This window comes from Doryrhamphus excisus, chromosome 14 (assembly GCF_030265055.1).
Source record: "Doryrhamphus excisus isolate RoL2022-K1 chromosome 14, RoL_Dexc_1.0, whole genome shotgun sequence".
In the NCBI taxonomy this organism is placed as follows: Eukaryota; Metazoa; Chordata; class Actinopteri; order Syngnathiformes; family Syngnathidae; genus Doryrhamphus; species Doryrhamphus excisus.
In genome coordinates this window covers 7,435,601-7,455,135 of record NC_080479.1, presented here as the reverse complement: position 1 = coordinate 7,455,135, position 19,535 = coordinate 7,435,601, and the positions used below count along the sequence as shown (strand labels likewise).

Here is a 19,535-nt window from a genome sequence, read left to right as displayed (position 1 = left end):
TGCACTTTCAAAACCAAAAGCCCCTGAATTGGATGTCATTTACAAATTATTCATCTGAGCAGAGGACGCTAGACGGCATGCAGCCGGCAAGTTGAAGCCAGCGAGCGACGTCTCGGGTTGCAGCTTTTCAGGTGCTTCCCAGGTACAGTAGGTCAAAGTATGCAGCTGGGGGAGGGGGGGTGGTATTTAAGGGCGGTGGGACGTACCGTGTCATGGACCGTTTGAGCTTTGTGGCACGGACGGCAAACAGGTGACTGGTACTTCCCTGACCCTCACAATGCATCACTCATCTCATGTCAGCAAAACGGGACCAGGAACCGATGCAGTCGTGGAGGTAAAAGGTCGCTTGTTATGCCAAAGTCGAGCGATCCTTCATCCTGTTTAGGAGCACCAAAGGTGTGGGGGGGAAGGCATCAGCTCCCCTCACATCTTTGCCCCACTTTAGAAGAAACCAAAAAATGAGCTTCTGTTGACATCATGAAGGAAAAACGTCCACAGCAGGCTTCGGGACACATGAAGATGTGGCGTGGAAAGCAAGAGCTGCTTGCCAGACTGATTTAGAGCTTTTACGGCCCCACCAGGTGCTGCGAGGAATTCTGTTAACAGCTCACTCCGAAGCTGAAACAATAAATGTCACCCTGTGCGCGTCACTGAGTGGGTGGGGGAGAGATGGGGTCAGGGGTCAATCTGCTGCATCAGTAGGGACGATGCCGTGCTGTGCGTGCAAAACAAGGGAAGGAGGAATTGATGCGTTTACTTGCAGGATGTGTGTTTATTTGATTTGCACCGATTAGCCGCTGACAGGCTTTGTATGCTGTCTTTCTGTCAATTTTACACTAATCACTTATTTTGGAGTGTGTGAGTCACGCATCAAAGGATGCGGGGGCCCATGCAGATATTTGTGGACACAATTAAAGGTACGTTAAAGACACCATCGGTTTCCAGCTGCATCTAATGCTACCTCTACCTTCTCCGTGTCTGACCAATTACTGACAGTTTTGTCACTCGCTGTGTTTAACATGCAGCAGGTAAACATTGAATACAGGCCGAATGAAAGGAATCAGAACGTGTAAGAGCAAAATGACGACCCTGACCTTCAGGATAGAAAAGCATCAGAAGAAACGGGGCGGTTGTGAGACATGAAATATCTGCAGAGTCACTCCGCATCCCGTTTCATTCATTCGGCAGCGTTAATTAAAATCACAAGCCTGACCTCTGACACCTGCCAGCAGCGATATGCGCCCGCTCTGGTAAACATGAGGAAAGGCGGGGAGGGTTCGCTCCCCGTAGAAGCAAAAAGCAGCAGATACATTTCAGCGTGCAGCCTGCCAGAACGACTGCGCTACGACATGGCGTTAGCGCTCAGAAAACAACAATCGAGGGCGGATAATGTGAGTGAGAGACTTCGCTTGGCGCATCCTCTTTATGAGCTGCAATGTAAAGCGAAATATGAGCTGCCAATCAAACCACAGCACCGAGCTACAGCCGGGAAAGAGTTAAGAGGGCTGCAGGCTGCACGCTGTCGGGTAGATAAGATTACCAGCGGTGGTTAATGGAAGCCACCGCAGCCCTCCGCTGACAGCCAACAGGAAAGACAGGAACTGGCCAACAATCGCACCACTGCAAGCGCCTCCGTCATCCCAACTGGCAACCGGATGCCGCCCAGAAGAACCCGATCCTAGGGAGCGATGGCTTCAATGAGCCGTGCGGTGAGCTCTTATCGGCAGGGCGGAAAACTAATGAGATGTTTATCTAACCTGACCTCATGATACCATCGCATGCAAAAGTCATCAAGCTAGCTGCAAGAATCTTACGGGGTAAAAAAAAAACGTATGCAGGATGAAGATGATTGAAATGCAGCAATTATTTCCTGGGCGTTTATTTAGCTAAACCCCAAAGAGGGCGAGGCATTGCTTGGAAGCAGGCGATAATTGGAGGGGAAATAAGTTGCCAAACAATTGGATTTTAGAACTGTAATGGTATGGAATGCATGAGAAAGTGGAAAGGAAAACGGTAGCTCACTTTGACCACAAGGTCATTGACAAATATAATAGTACAGTTATTCCCTTTTACGTGATAAGGCAGGAACATTTTTGTAGTTTTGTAGCACAGAAAGCCTGTTTGTGACTTTCTATATATGGGTTTTAGCATAATTAGAGTCCTGTAGACAAATAACACCCCTATAGTCACTTTGAAACTTCTATTAATCATTGTTCACTTCCCATTGTGCAGGTTACAGGATCCCACACACACTGCTGCTAGCATAGCGAGCTAGCTCTCCAATTTACTTATTCTGAAATGCTTCATTTATGCCAAGAAGAAACCAATTTGCTTAAATATGGCAACTGGCTGGTGACCAGGGTGCACTCAGCCTCTCGCCTGGAGCCAGCTGGGATAGGCTCCAGCATACCTGTGCAACCCTAGTGAGGATAAGCAGCATTTAAAATAATGGATGCTTAAATGTGCTTTTTTTTACAAATAGGCTATTCATTCATTTTGGAAAAACCACAACAGAGTGGGGGTGCCATGTTGGAACTATGATGTAGTGAGAGACGGGTGTACTGCCATCTTTTGGAGTTAATAAAAACTTCTACATCAAGAGGTTGCCTACAGCCACTTTCTTTGGGCCTGACACTACTTGCCTTCCAAGATTTTGCAGCCGCAAACTATAGCCATATTTCCTTGCCTGTAGGAGGAATATTTCCATGCTTCTGGGGATCACTTGCAATGGCTTGCTGTCATCCATGAGTTACTCTTCCCAAAATACATTTCTTTCTTGGACATTTTAAGCCTCAATGACAACATTCCCAGCTCGAGTGAATCAATAGTAAGTGAATAGAGTCCACGCTTGCTAGGTACATCACGTGAGAACACTCAAAGTACGCTCATTTACCACTCACCTCGACCTCAGCACCCTACAATGACATCCCGTTTCTCCACGTTCCGCTCGTGTCCGACATCTTAAGCCTTTTAAAGCCCCCCCACCCCCGCGTGTGCATGTGTGTGCGTGTGTGTGTTCCTGTGTGATTACAGCCAGTGAAACAAAGCCAGGGCTTAGGCAAGGAGTCGAGTTCCAATGCTTAGGGACTTTTAGTGTGAAGCTTGGGATTCCATTCCCTGGCACAATGCAAAGACGAGGCAATTAAAGTAATGATTGTCACCCCTCAACTCCGGAATTGAACACTCACACCTTCACCCACCGCCAGAGAGAGAAATGCAGGTCTTTACATTTTGAGGAAGTTCCTCTGACTGGCGCTCACACCTGCATGAAAACACTAAGATGCATGCCGGGCCCGGCCAATAGTTGGCAACATCACATGTCCAATACCCTTGATTGGCCACTCCAGTGGAGACCTTCACTGCATTGGAAATGGAAACTAAAAATGTCCTTTTTAGTGCTGCTAAAATCTCATCTCATTCTCATAGACCTAATCTCATCATCTCATCACCTGAATGTCTCATGACACCCCTAAATCAGTCCATAAAAGACCCTAAAAAGTTATTTTGTGTGAGAAGTTTCAAGTCAATTTGACTTATGGGTTTTAATAACCGCAGGAAATCAGTAACATAACAGTCGGTAGAACAACAGCAAAGTATGACCTGCGTCTCGACAATGTTCAGGAGTAGAAGAGTCACCTTGAACGCCTCATATCCTCCATATTGTTTCACAAGCGTGTCATCCACTATGTAAAAGATGCAACATCGCTCTGGCTTCTGTCACTCCTTCATTTAATGCACTACGTTTTGCTTAATTAAATAGCTAAACCTGCCACTGCGCAGCATTAGTTGATTTGTCGCCACTTGATTTAGTCGTTTGGCTGTGACCGGTAATTGATGTATTATAAAGGAGGGAAAAATGGAATGATTGCGTTTGAGTGGCCGCCTCATCCGCCATGCTGGTGGAGACGGAAGAATGAACGTCAAGAATGACGGAACGCGACAAAAAATATGAAACGCAAGGGATTGCAGGGCTTGCTTATGCAAAATCTGTCAATCAGGGTAAAAACTAGGGGTGTCACGAGACGGGACGATACATGAGATTGGCCAACAAGACAAGTACAATTTCAAAAAAACATTTTAATGACAATAATGGTGGCTTCTCGTGTCTACGATGTTACACTCTTCTGCACTGTGTGTGTATGCCTGCAGCCCCGCCTCCACCCACTGAGACAGAGAATGTATGACTGACAAAAAGGGCTTACTCCGTTCATGCAGTTGTTCTACAGAACAAATGCACCCAGGTCCTGAAACCAATGCACAGAGTGAACTCTCTTCCTGCCAGTTTGGAGGAGGGTGACAAGGAAAAAAAGACACACGCACATGGCGATACATTTAAGGACCCAGTTCCTTCTGATTTATTGTGTGATTAATCCATTTATCATCATCCTCATCCCAGGCCGAGTGCCACACCATTTCTTTTCTCAACCAGAACTTGTGTCATGTTTTCATCTGGCGAGATCCTGCGACTCCCCTAGTAAAAACTAGAGTGAGAAAATAATTGGGAGTTATTGGAGGGATGTCATCCAAGCTTTATAGCCCAAATTAAAAGGCTAATATCGAAAATGTGAAAAACTATTCTAGGAAATGGAAGGCAAATTTACAACTACAGGACCCCCGACCCTCATTGGCTACCACTTAAGGATGTGTGACTCACACCATGGCGAGACAAAGCTTGTAACTTCTCTAAAGTGGAGCCACCAACCACATGATGCAGCAAAATAAACGAACAAAGAACCAAAAACGGAAGCTCTGTCTGTCTGGCTCCTCCTCCCAAAGAAACACCATGTCCGACCTGCTGGGGCACCTTTGTCATGGTGTCGGTTCCTATAGTAACCTGGGATTCTCTTCATGCATGACGGATATGAAGGAGTGAAGGGTGGGGGGTGGGGTGTATACGCAAGTCGCCATGGTAACTTCCTACGAGTTGGCGTCGGAATGATGTTTCACACCTGCATTGTTCATTTACAATGTGTGAATTTCTCCTCTTCGTGTGCTACTAGCAACACCGAGAGCAACAAAGGCTCACGTTTGTCCTCACTTGCGTCTCCTCCACAGGTTGGGATTTTGCGGCCACATTCCCTCCCTTGTGGTGCTCTTTGATTCAGGGCCAGCGGAGGCTGCTGAGGGAATTGGGTCCAGATTCTGGCACCCTTCCTCTGGTGTAATGCATTACACCAGCTCAGCAGTTCTGGAGTACAAGATCTTACGTCAACAAATAGTCGCACCAATATTCTTGTACTAAGTCCTGTTTATTGATTTTTTTTTATTATTATTTTGACAATCGTGACGAGCAGGCTGCGGCACAAGCGCAGATGGCCACATTAGATGTGTTTATTAGGCTGGGTAGTCAAATTGGAAGGGATTCCTAAAAATGTCCTTCAGCCAGAACACATCTAAACAATACCGCCAGCACTAAAACGGCACTCGGATGGCGCCTTCACAGAAAGACATTTCTGCAAAAATACCCCCTTCTTTCTATCCCATGGAGGTCCCCTACACCCCCCCCCCAACACACATGCATGACTCTTTGCTCTGCTTGAAGCTGCGCTGAGTAATACAGCGACTCAGCTTGGGGGGGCGCGAACCAGTCGCTGTGGCTCAGTAGGCGATGTGAAGCGTTGTTATGCTGACTTATGAATGACACTGCCTCTTACAGCCACCTACCTTTCCATCACACCGGCCCTACATCTTCTTAGTCACAGTTCACTACATGACACCCACCACCAACCCAATATGCAATCAGGGGGGCTTTTTTTTTAATTGTTCCTTGGTATATTCCATAAATGGATTGGACACCTCACAAATGAAATTTGAGTAGAGATGACATCATTTGCTTTGTCACCTATAACACAAAGTGATGTTTTGTTCAGATAACTATATTGGGTTGTTTTTTTATTTCAAGTGCCCCCCCCCCACATACTTCCGTATTGTGTTTGTTTATGCAGTTTATGGAATTGTTTATGGAATCAAACTATGGAATGGATTGAGTAAGGACCTCAAACAATGCACAACGATGAGCCAATTCAAGAAACAATACAAGCAGTTGATGTTTGCTAAATACAAGGATGAAGAGTCTTGAACCAGTCATGATGTGCTATATATATATATATATATATATATATCACTATATTGACACTTACTATGGTACACTTTATGTCATTGGATGGTCATATCACCTCATACTTTGGAAAGGGACAAAAAATTCAAAAAAAAAATTTTAAACAAAAAAAACCTTAAACTGTATTATGGAAAGCAGGAAGTGAACAAATGTAACAGTTACTGATTGTAGAAGTACCAGATGGAGGGGTAGGATTTAATAAGCTTTGCTTCTTCCTACTCCTTTTGGACATGTGGAACTGGGAACTGATTATGGGATGCACTCAATTGTAATCTGATGCATGTTCAAATGAAATAAAACCATTACCAAAAAGCTGGACAACCCGACCTAATCCGGACCCAACATGTGATACTAGACCAGGGGTCAGCAACCCCAAAAGCTCAAGAGCCGCATGTGGCTCTTCAGCCTCTTTGTTCTGGTTCCCTTCGCAATACTCAAGTATTTAACACCCGAACTTGTTGGGGCCAGAGTAAACAACAAATGTAAACAGAGTTTACATTTAATTTACACAGATATGTATGTACATTTATCTTCTATATTAGCAAGATCTGTTACTAGTAAGAGTACTTGATCAACTCCGCTTTTTCTGCTCTGAACTATTTTGATACCACAAAATTCCATCTAAATCTGGCAGTCAATCAAAATCATGGGCAATCAATCAAAAATTCACTCTGGATGTGAGCACGTTGCTGCACATTTCTTCAGGCATCGGGTGTAAACTTTTGAAAGTTTATAAAGATATTGTTTTTGAATTATGTTTTGCGGCTCCAGTCTATTTTCCTTTAGTCAGCGAGCGGGTAAAATGGCTCTTTTGATAGGAAAGGTTGCCGACCCCTGTACTAGACTATGATTGTCCAATTTAAGTGTTTTCAATCTTTTTAAATGAAGATATTCTGTTTTTCTGCCTTCAATCAAGCTAGGCAACAGATAAAAGGCGGGTGAATTAACACATGGGACACACCTATTCCGCATACAAAGCCAAGACAATATAAAAGGGCCAAAGCCAATAATGTGTCTGCAGCTTGGTTAATACGCAGGTCACATTATTTAACTGCAGCTTTGTTGGCGCTTTTTGGAAGGCTCTATAGGTGGAATAGGCGCGTCCCAGGATGTGCGAAATTGGCTGCCTCTTTTTAGATGTTTTTGTATCTTATATCTCTATTCTCATCAATGCAACATTACTAATAGCTAGTGACCAGGCTACTACATATGACTTGTCTTTCAATATTTTCTGAGTCAACACCGAAGTGGCCATCACTTCATTAAGAAATAAGTTTAATGAAAGGTAATTTACAACATATGTCTTCAATTCTGGACAAATTGGCTCTCAACTCTGCTCTGCTGGCTTTGAATGGATGAGAAAGCAAAGCGTCCCTTGTAAAGGGGGCCAAATTGTGGCTGATTCTGGTGGCATTTACGAGGTCTCCAACAGAAGGTGAGGATGGCCATTCCACAGCTGGTAGGAGAGCTGCCAATAACTGCTGGGGAGATAGCGTGGAAGTACACAACGAGGCTTCAATTAGCCTGCACATGAGCAGCCAAGGCAGCGCTGATCGTCACTGTGAGTGATAGAATGCTTGCTGCTGAATGGGAGATGCATGCCATGCTCAGCCCCCCCCCGCGACCTCTTGTAAGCATTTGCACAAAGCATTACAGTAGTCAGCGTTTTTGGCATCGTGAAGACGTTTTTATTGCGTGAAAAGAAGTAGCAGCGGCGGAGGATCGATACCACCTCTTGTTGCTCCAATCCCTCCCCCCCCGGCTTGATTCACCGGACGCGCAAAAGATGACAGCATCACAATAGGGGATCAGATGGGGGATTGACAGCGGATGAAAATATGGGGACAGGTTAGAAGGGGGGTTTATTCAACGGATGTAAAGGTGCTAGAATAGGGGCTGGGAGACTGACATGCCGCCAGATTAAGGGTGCTTCCACACTAGCGCCCTTCAGTGTCTTTTAATCAAACTCTAATCAATTGGCTTGGTTCAAAACAAACTGGTCTTCTGATGAGGTGAAAGCAATCCGACATCAAAGCAACTGACAGATGAACAAATCAGGTGTCAGACTATTGACCGTCTGTGTGACCCAACTCTTTGATTCCTGAAATGCAGAAAGGTGAAACGCCTACTGCATCGCATTTGCCATTATTTTTCAGAAAAATAAATTACACGGCGACGCCGTTATTGAAATCATGTTGAATTTGCCACACGGCTCAAAACACCCGCTGTAACTTCAGGGTGTTTAGTTGAATCACCAGCAAATTTGGTAGAGGACTGTAGACTGTAAGCACATGTATAAAATGTAAGCAAGATTGGTTGAAAAACGTGGCTGTCACCAACCAAATCATCTTTCTTACTGAGCAACTAACTCCCCATAAGTCATTAAAGGGTCCCCGGCATTATTCATCAACTCTGTAGACATATGTATTATATATCATGTTAATCATGTTCTGCACTGATTTGTGGCGAGCCAATGGTTCATTTGCAAAAATGACATTTGCAGTCATGACATTTCTGGATGTGAGATAATGAGGGTAAAGCTTCTGGGGGGTAGGGGGTTGATCATCTACTTGGTTCAGTACATCTTTCATCAAAATAGTAGTCATGTCAAAATGTTGGTTTGCTGCTGGATGTTCACAATAAGTGACTGATACTGTAAGTTGACAAAGCAAGCGCAAAGAACAAGAGACAGATGGATACCCATCTCAAGTTCTGTCCTTTGCAAGTAATCGCTTCCCTGATGACTGCTTTGAAGGAACACCTTTACAAGAATATATATAAGCTATAAAAATCCCTTTATTTACCTTGAGACGCCAATTTAAACATCAAAGGATAAGCAACCCCAGAGTAACTTACCATTCTATGTTTACAAGGTGACCAACATTCATCTCCATGTTTTAAGACTCAAGACCATGTTCTGCAAGTCCTCCACCAACAGATCTTTCAAATCTTCACGATAAACACCCTCTGTCGTGCACACCGCTATGTTTGTGTAGCTGAACGGTGTTGAGCGGAAATGAGGCTGAGCTGTGAGAACTGGTTCATCGTGGCTTGGTACCATTAACTGCTACTGTCTTTTTTTGCTAATTTACCATTCGCTGTCAACGAATCCAACATTCTAGAACATAATTACAAACTATATATAAATATATAACACAGTCAAACAAAGGCAATCAATCATGTCAGGGACCCTAGAGACATTTGTTTCATGGCGATAAAACCTGGACAATGTCTGATCTGGTAGTTTCCCCCTTACTTGGTCATATATTGAATATTATTCCTCTTGACATTCTTTCAACCAATTAGAGAAAAGAGAAACGTCACATGGTTGTCGGACATTACACTGAAGAGAAACTGACCAAAGCCATCAACTGGCTTAAGCAAGCTGTAGAAGTGAAAGCAAGTCAAGCAACAAAACATAAAAGCAAGTGACACCTGCTTTTTTGAGGCAGATTGACACGGCTTAAGAGAAGCTAAGCTGGTATTAAATTGAAAATAATGCGGTGCAAAAACTCCAGTAATAAAAATAATTGTTGCCTTGTCCTCGCTTGCAAAACCAAGCTCGGGACCAAAATGAAATGTTGATCGTGGACGGATAAGCTGTGCTAAACACACACACACACACACAGAGCCTCTCGGGGCCCGACCAGCTGTCTCACTCCCCCATCGCCATCCACACCCACACAGGAGCGTATTAAAAAAAAATCTAATAAAGTCACATGACCGAGTGAAGTCGTGCACAGAGAATGTGCTCCTGTTGTACGTGACACATATACACACACACCTATGATCAAGACCTCTATAACAAACCAAGTCACGCCTTCAAACTGGTTTCCAGTTGAAGGCGTGCGGGCGTGCACCCAGAGACCTTTGCCTGTGCATGTGAGTGAACCGATGCCAGCAAATCAAAGAAAGAAGAAAACATTTTTAAAAACAAAAGGTTGCAAGCAGCTGATTAGGAGTGAAGGTCACGTTGCATAACAAGAGTGTGACTGTTTTGTGGTGTGTGTGTGTGTGTGTGTGTGAGACATCACCAGTGTACAACATAACTACTATTAAACAGAGACTGTAACGGAGCAACGGAATTATACTTTGGGGACGTGGGAAATCGGGGTGCTGTAACTTCATTTTTCAGAATATGACCAAACAAAACCCTGTCTTGGCAATCAGTTGAAGTGTTAACAAAAATCAAATAGAGGCGGCCACAAAATTAGGTACACCTGAACGCTAACAAGACAAGTTCCACCTTCACAGTAACCTATTTTCTCAGATTGTCATAATGTAAACAACATATTAGGAAGTACTTTGCAGTGCCATTCTGTACTACTCAACACCACATTGTATGTATTTATAGTTCACAGTAGTCCTTTCACGTGCCCAACTATGGATTTTTAAAAAAGTATTTCTGGGATACCTGCGTCAAGAAAAAAAAATGAAAAATGTACATTTGTTGTATTAAAAAATATACTACATGTGCACCTGTATCCAGATCCTCACAAAAATGAGCAATGATAGCTCGCATAGTAGTCTGTCTAGTTCTTGAATTATTGTCTAATAAATAGAAAACTCACCACTGTACTATAAAACACCGTTATCCAGATCTGCACAAAAATGAGCAATTCTGCTTCTTAGTGGTCCCAGCATGTCGGTTTCTTGCATTATTCACCAAGGTCAAATAAGAAATGCAGATTGGTACAATTAAAAAGTGCATCAACATGACTTATTTATTGGTCTGCGGTGAGAAAGCCTGTGCAGATTTAGTTTGAAGCTTCCCCAAACCCGTTAAACAGTAGAGTCAATCAAAACGTCAACATTGGATTGCACCGGTATTCCCTAAAGCTTAAACACGTCTTTGGCTCATACGGTCCCGGGGTCGTCTTTCCCAATCAAAGATGATGCTGTCAAGAGTAAAAAATACAGGCAGCTGGAAGTGTGCCACGTGTCCTCATGTCACACGTTTGCATAAATATACATATATGGAAAGAAAATGTTGCTGCAGAACTGCTCCAGTGTCAAACTCAAGGGAAGCATATGGAAAAGACGGTAACTCTCCACCCGGCGCCTTTCACCGGCTCCACGTGGAACATAAACATAGCGAGGGCCAGTCAAATAAACAGGCAATAAAGCACAGCTCCGCTCTTGGTTTGCAGTGGTAGCCATGGTGACAGAGGGAGGGAGGCTGCACAGTAAGTGAGCCCTGCACACGTGAGTCAGGAGGTGGGGTGGGGGTGGGGGGGTAACGAAAGGGGGATTTGCATTGAAACATAAGGTTAAATGAAGCACGCAGAGGCTCGGGCACGGTGGAAAACAACCCAGTGACCCTCCCGGCGTGGTCCGACATGGGGCCCACATTTCATTTGGACGGCCCCGAGAACCAGAAGTGTGGGGGGAGATAAAGAGAGGAAGACCGAAGGGAGGGTGGGCCGAGGCTTTGCACTGCCCTGCTCTATTTTGGTTTCTTTTTTTTTTTTTTTTTTTTTAACGCGCTCATCGCAGTGGATTTCCAACTTGGCCCTCATCAGTTGTGTGCCTGATGAAACAAACACTGACAGCCTCTTTACATTTGCAAAGGCCCCTGCAGCAGCTGTGCTTGTCCCACACACACACACACACACACACACACCCACATGCACACAAAGTCTGAGTGTGAGGCCTGGCTCCAGCTGGGGCCTACAGGCAGGAAAGAGCGGCCTCGGCCCAGTACAGCCCACAATGCTGCTGTGATGCTCACTCTGGCTATCTTTCTTCACAATGTGTGTGTCATGCTTGGTTAGCTACAACAACACTGGCTCACATTAGCGGCCGTCCCCTCCACCGCCAGACCCAGCAACGAGGGTGCAAGGACCCTATTGGAATTGCTTTGTTTCCTCTTATTCTTATGACCACGGCAACTAAATGACCTTTTGACAGCTATAACATACAAAAAAACTGTTGCGAGCGTGTGTCCTGGTCATCATATTTGCATATTATCTGCCACACGGGCGGGTTGTCAGCCATTTTGGCTAACAGGTGAGGATTTGGCACATTTCTCAGGGTCATACTTGAACAAACCCCTCCTAGGGACTTGGCTGGAAGGCCACCCAAATAGAATCTTGTGTACTACACAAACAGGCATTGATAAATTGTGAAAATTGACTTTTCATGGCAAGTTGTGAGTAGAGCTTTCCTGCGAATTGGTCTGTTTGCCATAAAAACATACCGCGTCCCTAGACGGTTATAAAGCATTAGCTAGCCAGTCATCCTTAATGCAGAATCCCGCATGCGTGTTCGTCATGCCGAAATGTACACAATTCACTGCTGAACTTGTGTTCAAAGTCACACGGGTTATCCGCCATTTTCCTATGATGGTGCCATTCGCTAGGACACACAAAATTGGCATTACCAGCCACCACAAGTTGCCTCACTGCTAAGTAGAGGATGACTTCGCTTTAAAGGGTTCCTGACATGATTTATCAGCTTTGCTTAAATATATCATATATTGTTTGTAATTATGTTAATTCACAAAAATGACCTTTATAGTTCATGGCACCAGCCATGACAAACAAGCTAGCAGCTCGGCCTCATTTCCCGAAGTGACATAGCGTAATACCGCACATCAAAAGCAGCTTGAGTATACGCTCCGTGAAGAAGTTTGTCGACTTGGTTTAGAATATTTTCATTAAAATAGTAATCATGCCAAAATATTGTGTTGCTGCTGGATGTTCACAGTATCCCAGTGATAATGTAAGTTTCTATTCTTTTCTAAAAGATGAAGGTTTAAGGCGACAATGGACAAAGCAAGTACAGATGACGACAGACAGATGGACGTCCACCTCGAGTTCTGTGCAGTGATGAGTCCACTGACGACAGCTTCGAAGGAACGCCTTTACAAGAAGCATTTGGTTTCAAAGCATTTTGAAAAAGAATGCTATTCTGCTGATACGCAGGAAAAAACAACCACCGTGTCTGGTTAACATGTCTTCTCTAAACTATTCCACAATAGCGACAAGGCTACAAAGCAATACATATGTTATTCCAGCACCTTTTGACAGCGATATGTTTACCGTCATCAGCGCGCATACATGCCATTGAGAAACCTTGGCGGATATACACTAGTCTCTCGCTTGGTCATTTTGTACACACATGTCTGTCCAGGTTGCTCAGTACAATATGGCCAAGTCTGCAACGATAATAAAAGCATGGAATGTACACCAAAGTGTGCTGTGCATCCTCTTTATGCCAATGAACTCACCTCCTCAGACCACTTCTTTTTAAATTCATACATAGTTAATCCATACTTCATAAAAGATGTCATTCTGCATTCATCCATCATTTCATTACCATTAAACTCAAATATCATCCACGGCTTGGAAGGTGTTTATTTGGGGGGGGGGCAAGAGCGGGGGGGTGGACTCGTGTTTCAGGGGAAATGGCCAAGCCAAGCATGTATAATTGTCTTACACTAATTAAGGGAGGGCACCGGGGGTGGGATCAGCAGGACCAAGTAGTCCATCTCTCAAGCCTAAAGAAAGAAGGGAAGGGGGGCCCAGAGCAGGGACACCCCCACCCCCCAGGTTGGATCCGCAACATTTGCAAGCTGCATTTGTTGCAGGCCAGACTTGAGGGATCAACTGCAAGCAGCTGCTGAGAAATGCAAGACAGATGTGGAAACATTGCCACAGCCACCCGGCCCCTGATGCTACCACTTGAGCCCCAATGGTCACATGATAAACGCAAGCGTGCAAGGAGGCCTCAAAGGTCACACGGTCTGCAACACACAAGCAGTCTTTTAAAATGAGACGAGGGTGACAGTCATGGCAGCGCAAAGGGCTGCTCCCCACAAACAAGTCACTGTTGGTTGATTTCAAGCATGTCTTTAAACGCACTGTTGTTCAAATGTGTTACGACCATGAGCACATGCACACAAACGCACCACCAGCTACAACTTTAAACGGCCTCACAAGACAAAACTTTGAAGCCTAATCTGCAGCATATAGAGGTGTGCTTATTTTTTTTTGTTTCAATTAGAACTGAAACACACCGCAATGAGTGAGTCACGTGTGTTGCAAGCATTTAAACACACCATGCAATGAGTGTGTTTAAAACAAACGCACCACAAGTTATCATTTTAAATGATCTCACAAGACAAGACGTGAAAAGCAACACATGCCGCATTATGTTGTTTTGGTTGTAATCCGTAAGGACCGTGTTTCTATCTGGAGCACAGGCATTCAAACGCACCACCAGCCATAACTTTAAATGGCCTGAAGAAACAAAGTGAAAAGCGGGCAACTTTCACTCTTAACCTACAGGATATACTGCAGATGTGCGTTTTCTTCATATCAACAATGAAACACGCCATGTTGTTACAATGAGTCGCGCGTGTTGCTAACAATTAAAACAGACCATGTAACCATTGTTGTTAGAATGAGAGCTTTGCTAGCACGAGGACGTGCACCCAAACGCACCACCATCCACATCTTCAAATGGCCTCACACGAGCAGACGTGACAATTGACACATTTGACGCTTATTTAGTAGGATATAAGTAGTATTGTGCTGTTTTTGGTTCTCATCGGCAAATGACACGACGTGTTGTTACGACAAATGAGTCGTATGTTGCTAGCATGAGCACATGCACTCAAACGCACCACCAGCCATAACTTTAAATGGCCTGACAAGACCAGACGTGGGAAATAAAGCGACAACTCTGATGTTTTAAACAATTTGTTGACCTCGTCGCTCACCGTGACGAAAGTCTACAAAACACAACTCTTATTAAACAGAATTCCCTCAAATGTAACCGAGTGATATGTTACGACACGGTCACCGGCGTTACATGCTAGCAGAAAATGGTCGTCTCATACGTGAGACCCCCCCTGCAATGCGACTACACGTACACGACTTGTTTCAATACAAAACATGCACTCCCTTTTCAGAAAAACACACATTTGACGATTAAAAGCGTGACATTTTCAGTGTTCTGTTGACGGCAAGTGGACGCTAGCATGCTAACTGCTGTCCTGTATTGCATTAGCTAGCTAGCAAGCAGAGGTCACCATTGCGATGCCTACATCATTTAATTCTGACAAAAAGTGTGGAATATAACTCTATAATCCCCCACGCAGTGTCGTGGGGTGGAAAAGGCACAAAAAATGCTGATCTGCTTGCCCCCCTTTCCTCCTCCAATACACGCACACACACACACACACACTCTTTGCAATTAAAGAGCCCAGTCCCGTTTAAAATCCACAATGATAAAGATAACATCGTAAAACTGTACATTTTAAAGCCCATTTTGATGTTTCGCCACATTTGCACACAAAACAAGGTGAGAGAAAGCGTTCGGCGAGGAGCTACGAGTCGAAAAAGAGCTGAGCCATGGCCGACGACCTCAAAAACGAATATCAGCGTGCTCAAACTTGTGTTTAATGTGTGTACAAAATGGAGAAAACTATCGTTTAAAAGTGTTTTTTAAAAGCACAACAAGCCCCCCGCAGCAAGCGACACTCCTGGTTAAAGTTTACGCTTTTAAAAAAAATCGAGGTGACAAACTTGAGGGTTTTTAGTGGTGTACTTACGTATTTCTTCTGTATGATATTCCTTTTAGGTCTTTCCTTGGTCATTATGCAAATTTCCCCCAAGAAAATGTTTGGCTAAAGAGAGAATGGCCACATGAATGTCTTTCTTTGCGGGGCACACCGCGAATGTCGATTTAAATCCCCGGCTCTCTGCAAAGGGAAGGGAAAAACTCTTCTTTTCAAAAGCACAAGCCTTCCTTGATGTTTATCCTTCGATTGTTTGCACGGAAAAAGGGAGAATCTTCAAGGGTGCACGGCCGATCCCGAACTCACAGGAGGGGGTAACATAGCCAAAACAATCGCGCAACAACAATAAGTTCCCTTCGGCTGCTGGAGGCTCGGTCCCGGTTCTTTCACCATCGTCAAGGGGGTGATGGTCACCAAAGTTGCATGCTCGTCCACCACGCCAAAACAATAAATAAGATTAATAACGAATAGAAAGTGTTGAACGTCCTCCTTTCTCTGTTGTTGTCCCCCCCCGCGACTACTTCTTTCGCCGGAGCCCGCTGCGGTCGTCGAGTAAGAAGCTCTCCAGCGGCACTGCTGAGCTGCCGACTCCGAGCAGCTCCTTTCTTCCTCGGCGTCAGCCTATCACGTCTCTCGGTGTGCAGCGGTAACTTTAAAATCCTCTCCGAGACAGCCCCCACGCAGCCAAACACCACGCAATCTCGCTCTTAATCCGCATTTGAAAGCACTTATCAGCATATTTGCAATGCCGCCATTAAACTAAATTAAACTATTAACACATTTTCCTTAGAAATAGCTTGAATGCTCGTGCTGCGTTCCATGAAACTGGGTAATCAAAAATGCCAGAAAACCAATGCAACTGACAACGAAGCCTAACTTTATTGTTCAGTTTTAACTAATTAACTTTCGAATGGCACATATTTTACACAAATTTGATATACATAATTATTAAAATTGGAATATATTACCATTTAATTGATAAATTTGGAATTTAAGGAAAAACTGCAAAAATGTTTCAGAAGCAAAGTTATATAAAGCAATGTAGTCTGTCACATTGGGATCCAAGTTGGGCACATAATCAAATAACTGGTTGCTAACCACGTGGCTTTGCTGTGTGCAGGGACATATAAAATAAAATAAAATAAAATAACTTGGATTTATGATGACTGGCCAAATTAATAATTCAAATGAAAAAGGAACTACCCAGAACTTTCCACAAAAGCACAGGAGATGTTGGTATTCCTGTCCGTGGATGCTAAAAACACCCATTTACATTTCTTTAATTTCTTCTTCCACTTCACTATTGTCACGCTCTACATGAACCACAGTGAGGTCTTTAGTACAAAAGGCTCTCTGGTATGTGACAGTGCTCTGGCGTATGTGGGAATCTGCTGCAAAAATATTAGTGGATCCCAAGATTTAAACGGAATTAACAGGCCTGTCTGAGGTTATTCCCAACCGGGATTTTGTCTCCCGGGCCGCCGATTGAAGAACCCTGGCTTATGGGATGACGTCAGCGCAATCTAAACAAAAAGTATGGGGGGAAGCAACCCAAAAAAAGGGACAAAAGAAAAGTCACAGGCTGCTCAATGTTTATGTAAATTGGGACCCTGACCCCCGCTACCACTCGCACCCCCGCCCCCCCTCACAGCATTGTGTCCCCGGCATGAAACTGCAGAATTACATAATAGCACCAATGCATGTCTGAGTGAGAGCCTGGCTTTTAATGACAGAATACGTTAAATACGGTTAAATTAGTCACTGGCCGCTTGCTAATGCTAATCTCGCTATCATTGTTTTGAGGGACCAAAGAATCAAAGCATAAACCTAAGCGGGAATGAATGAAGAAAAACAGAAAATCAATAGGAGCCGTTCAATAATTCCTGCGCAAGGCTTGTGGTTGACATGATATTTATACCCCCCCCAGCCCCCCACCAGCGTTAAGTCATGTTCTATGTCATATAGCGGCAATAAAGAACTGACAAAATATACTTTGATGTGTTTTAAAGTAATACTCATGTACATTGCTTTATTTACAGTATCAGTCTTCATTTAGCCCCTCAATCAATGACAGCCTCGGGAGTCCTGTAGGCTATTCAGAGAGGCTGCTTTTAGCCCCCCCTAGCCCCCCCCTCCATCCCCAGGGCGATGCTTTTTCCAGGGTCGCGAGCCCCGCCGGCGCTGACATTTCGGGCCTCGCGTGAATCGATGAGATGAGCAGCGGAGGGGATTTCGCTTTGAAAAAAAAAAAAAAAAGGTTGCAAGGGTCGCATCTTCATCCTTGGATATTGTCTTGTGCAGATTGACCCGACTCGACGGAGGAGTCTGCTCGTTTACGTGACAAGCACACTGCGCTCGTTCCTGCTGCCAGTTAGTCGACATCACCGCCACCTCGCTCTACAGAAATAAAGAGAAAGACTCAAAATCATCAAAGCCTACGACACACGTGTTTACTCGTTTTACATACGTGTCATAATTAAGGCGGTCGCTTTGCCCCGCCTGTTTTTCTTAATAAACAGAAAGACACCCAATAATGGGCAACATCAAAGCAAAGAGTGTGAGAGCGCCCTAAAACGTCCACTTCGGGACCCCAATGTTTGCGTTTCCAGTCTCTGGAATGTCATGTAAACAATTAGCTTACCAGATGATGTGCGTGATTACGACCAAGTAGAATGTGTGTTGGTGCGACGCCAGGAACCGTTGGCGTGGTTTTGTTGGTCTTTTAAAGGGACAGGAGGATTTAAAAGTGCTATTTGGATGACGCTCGGCTCTCATATAAATGGCAAAGCCAACAGATTTAAAGTGTGTGTGTGTGTGTGTGTGTGTGTGTGTTTGGGGAGTGTCCATACTGTATGTGTGTGTGCTGGTGGAGAAGGCCAGGAATTGATTAGAGCTTTCACTCTCAGTGTGGTTAATTGCCCAGTGAGGCTTAGCAGACGGTGCTGGCGAGATTGATGTCCGATATCCAAGAAGAGGGGGAGTCTGTGTGTGTGTGTGTGTGTGTGTGTGTGATGGAGGATGGGCTGATTTAGGCTGCATTGATAAGGGGCCAAGAATTTCCCAATTAATGTTGAAAGATGGAACGCCTAAAATGTCTCTCACTGTGGAGGAAAAAAAAGAAAACACAGAAAAAGAGTCTTGTCATGTTTGTATTTGTTGTTCTTTTTAGCAACTTTCCCGGTTTGACTCTGGACTCTTCAGCTCCAAAAGGCAATGATTGGATGCTGGCACGGCATCAAGCAGCTGATCCATATCTGCGTTATGAGGCGGAGTGAAAGTAATCCAGCAGTCCAAGGTCTCTGCCGGTTCAAACGCTCCCACGAATGCAGAGAAACCGATCGCAAACAATAACTGTCAGTCGCTCGTAGAGGAGTCGGCCGTGTCGTGCGGGATAAATCTTCACTAATCTGCCTTGAGTGTTACCGTGGTTTTACATCGCTCAATTGGACTCTTTTATTGTACAATAAAATCAAATATAATCAAGGCCGCACAAGCAGGTACAACCGCTAATAGAAAGACATTCCAATATAATTCGAGCTCCTAAAGTCGCTGAAAATAAAATAAAAATCAACCTACCATCCTTGTGTTTATTGTCAAATAAAATAAGTGTAAAGGTCGCTTTGATATTTGACATTTTGCCAAGCCACCCTAACAAGGATCTACGTATCTTCTCTCAGCTTCCTGTTTTATGTCACGAGGTGGATTCGGACTTTTCCTCCACTGCTAGCTCTTCCATGCTTTCATTTTTATTCCCAGAATATTTTGGTACAGTAAACCTCGGATATATCGGATTCAATTGTTCCCACTGGTTTTGTCCGATATAAGCGAAATCCGTTATATGCGTATACCGGAAAATGTCCGTTTTACGCATATATCGGATTTATATCCGGT

The 19,535-nt window shown here is 44.3% G+C and overlaps 1 protein-coding gene across 2 annotated transcripts in view; it reads right to left on the bottom strand.

Moving 5' to 3' along the window:
* The window catches only part of jarid2b (jumonji and AT-rich interaction domain containing 2b), a 135,614-nt gene that overhangs the window by 65,367 nt on the left and 50,712 nt on the right, over nt 1-19,535 (bottom strand). Inside the window, exon 1 of one of the 2 annotated variants that reach the window (XM_058046860.1) lies at nt 15,678-16,335. The exons of the other annotated variant lie outside the window; for it this stretch is intronic. Within the exon in view, the coding sequence (XP_057902843.1) occupies nt 15,678-15,722 (45 nt within the window). The 5' untranslated portion in view covers nt 15,723-16,335. Of the gene's footprint in view, nt 1-15,677; nt 16,336-19,535 lie in introns of those variants that run through there. 2 annotated transcript variants of the gene reach the window in all.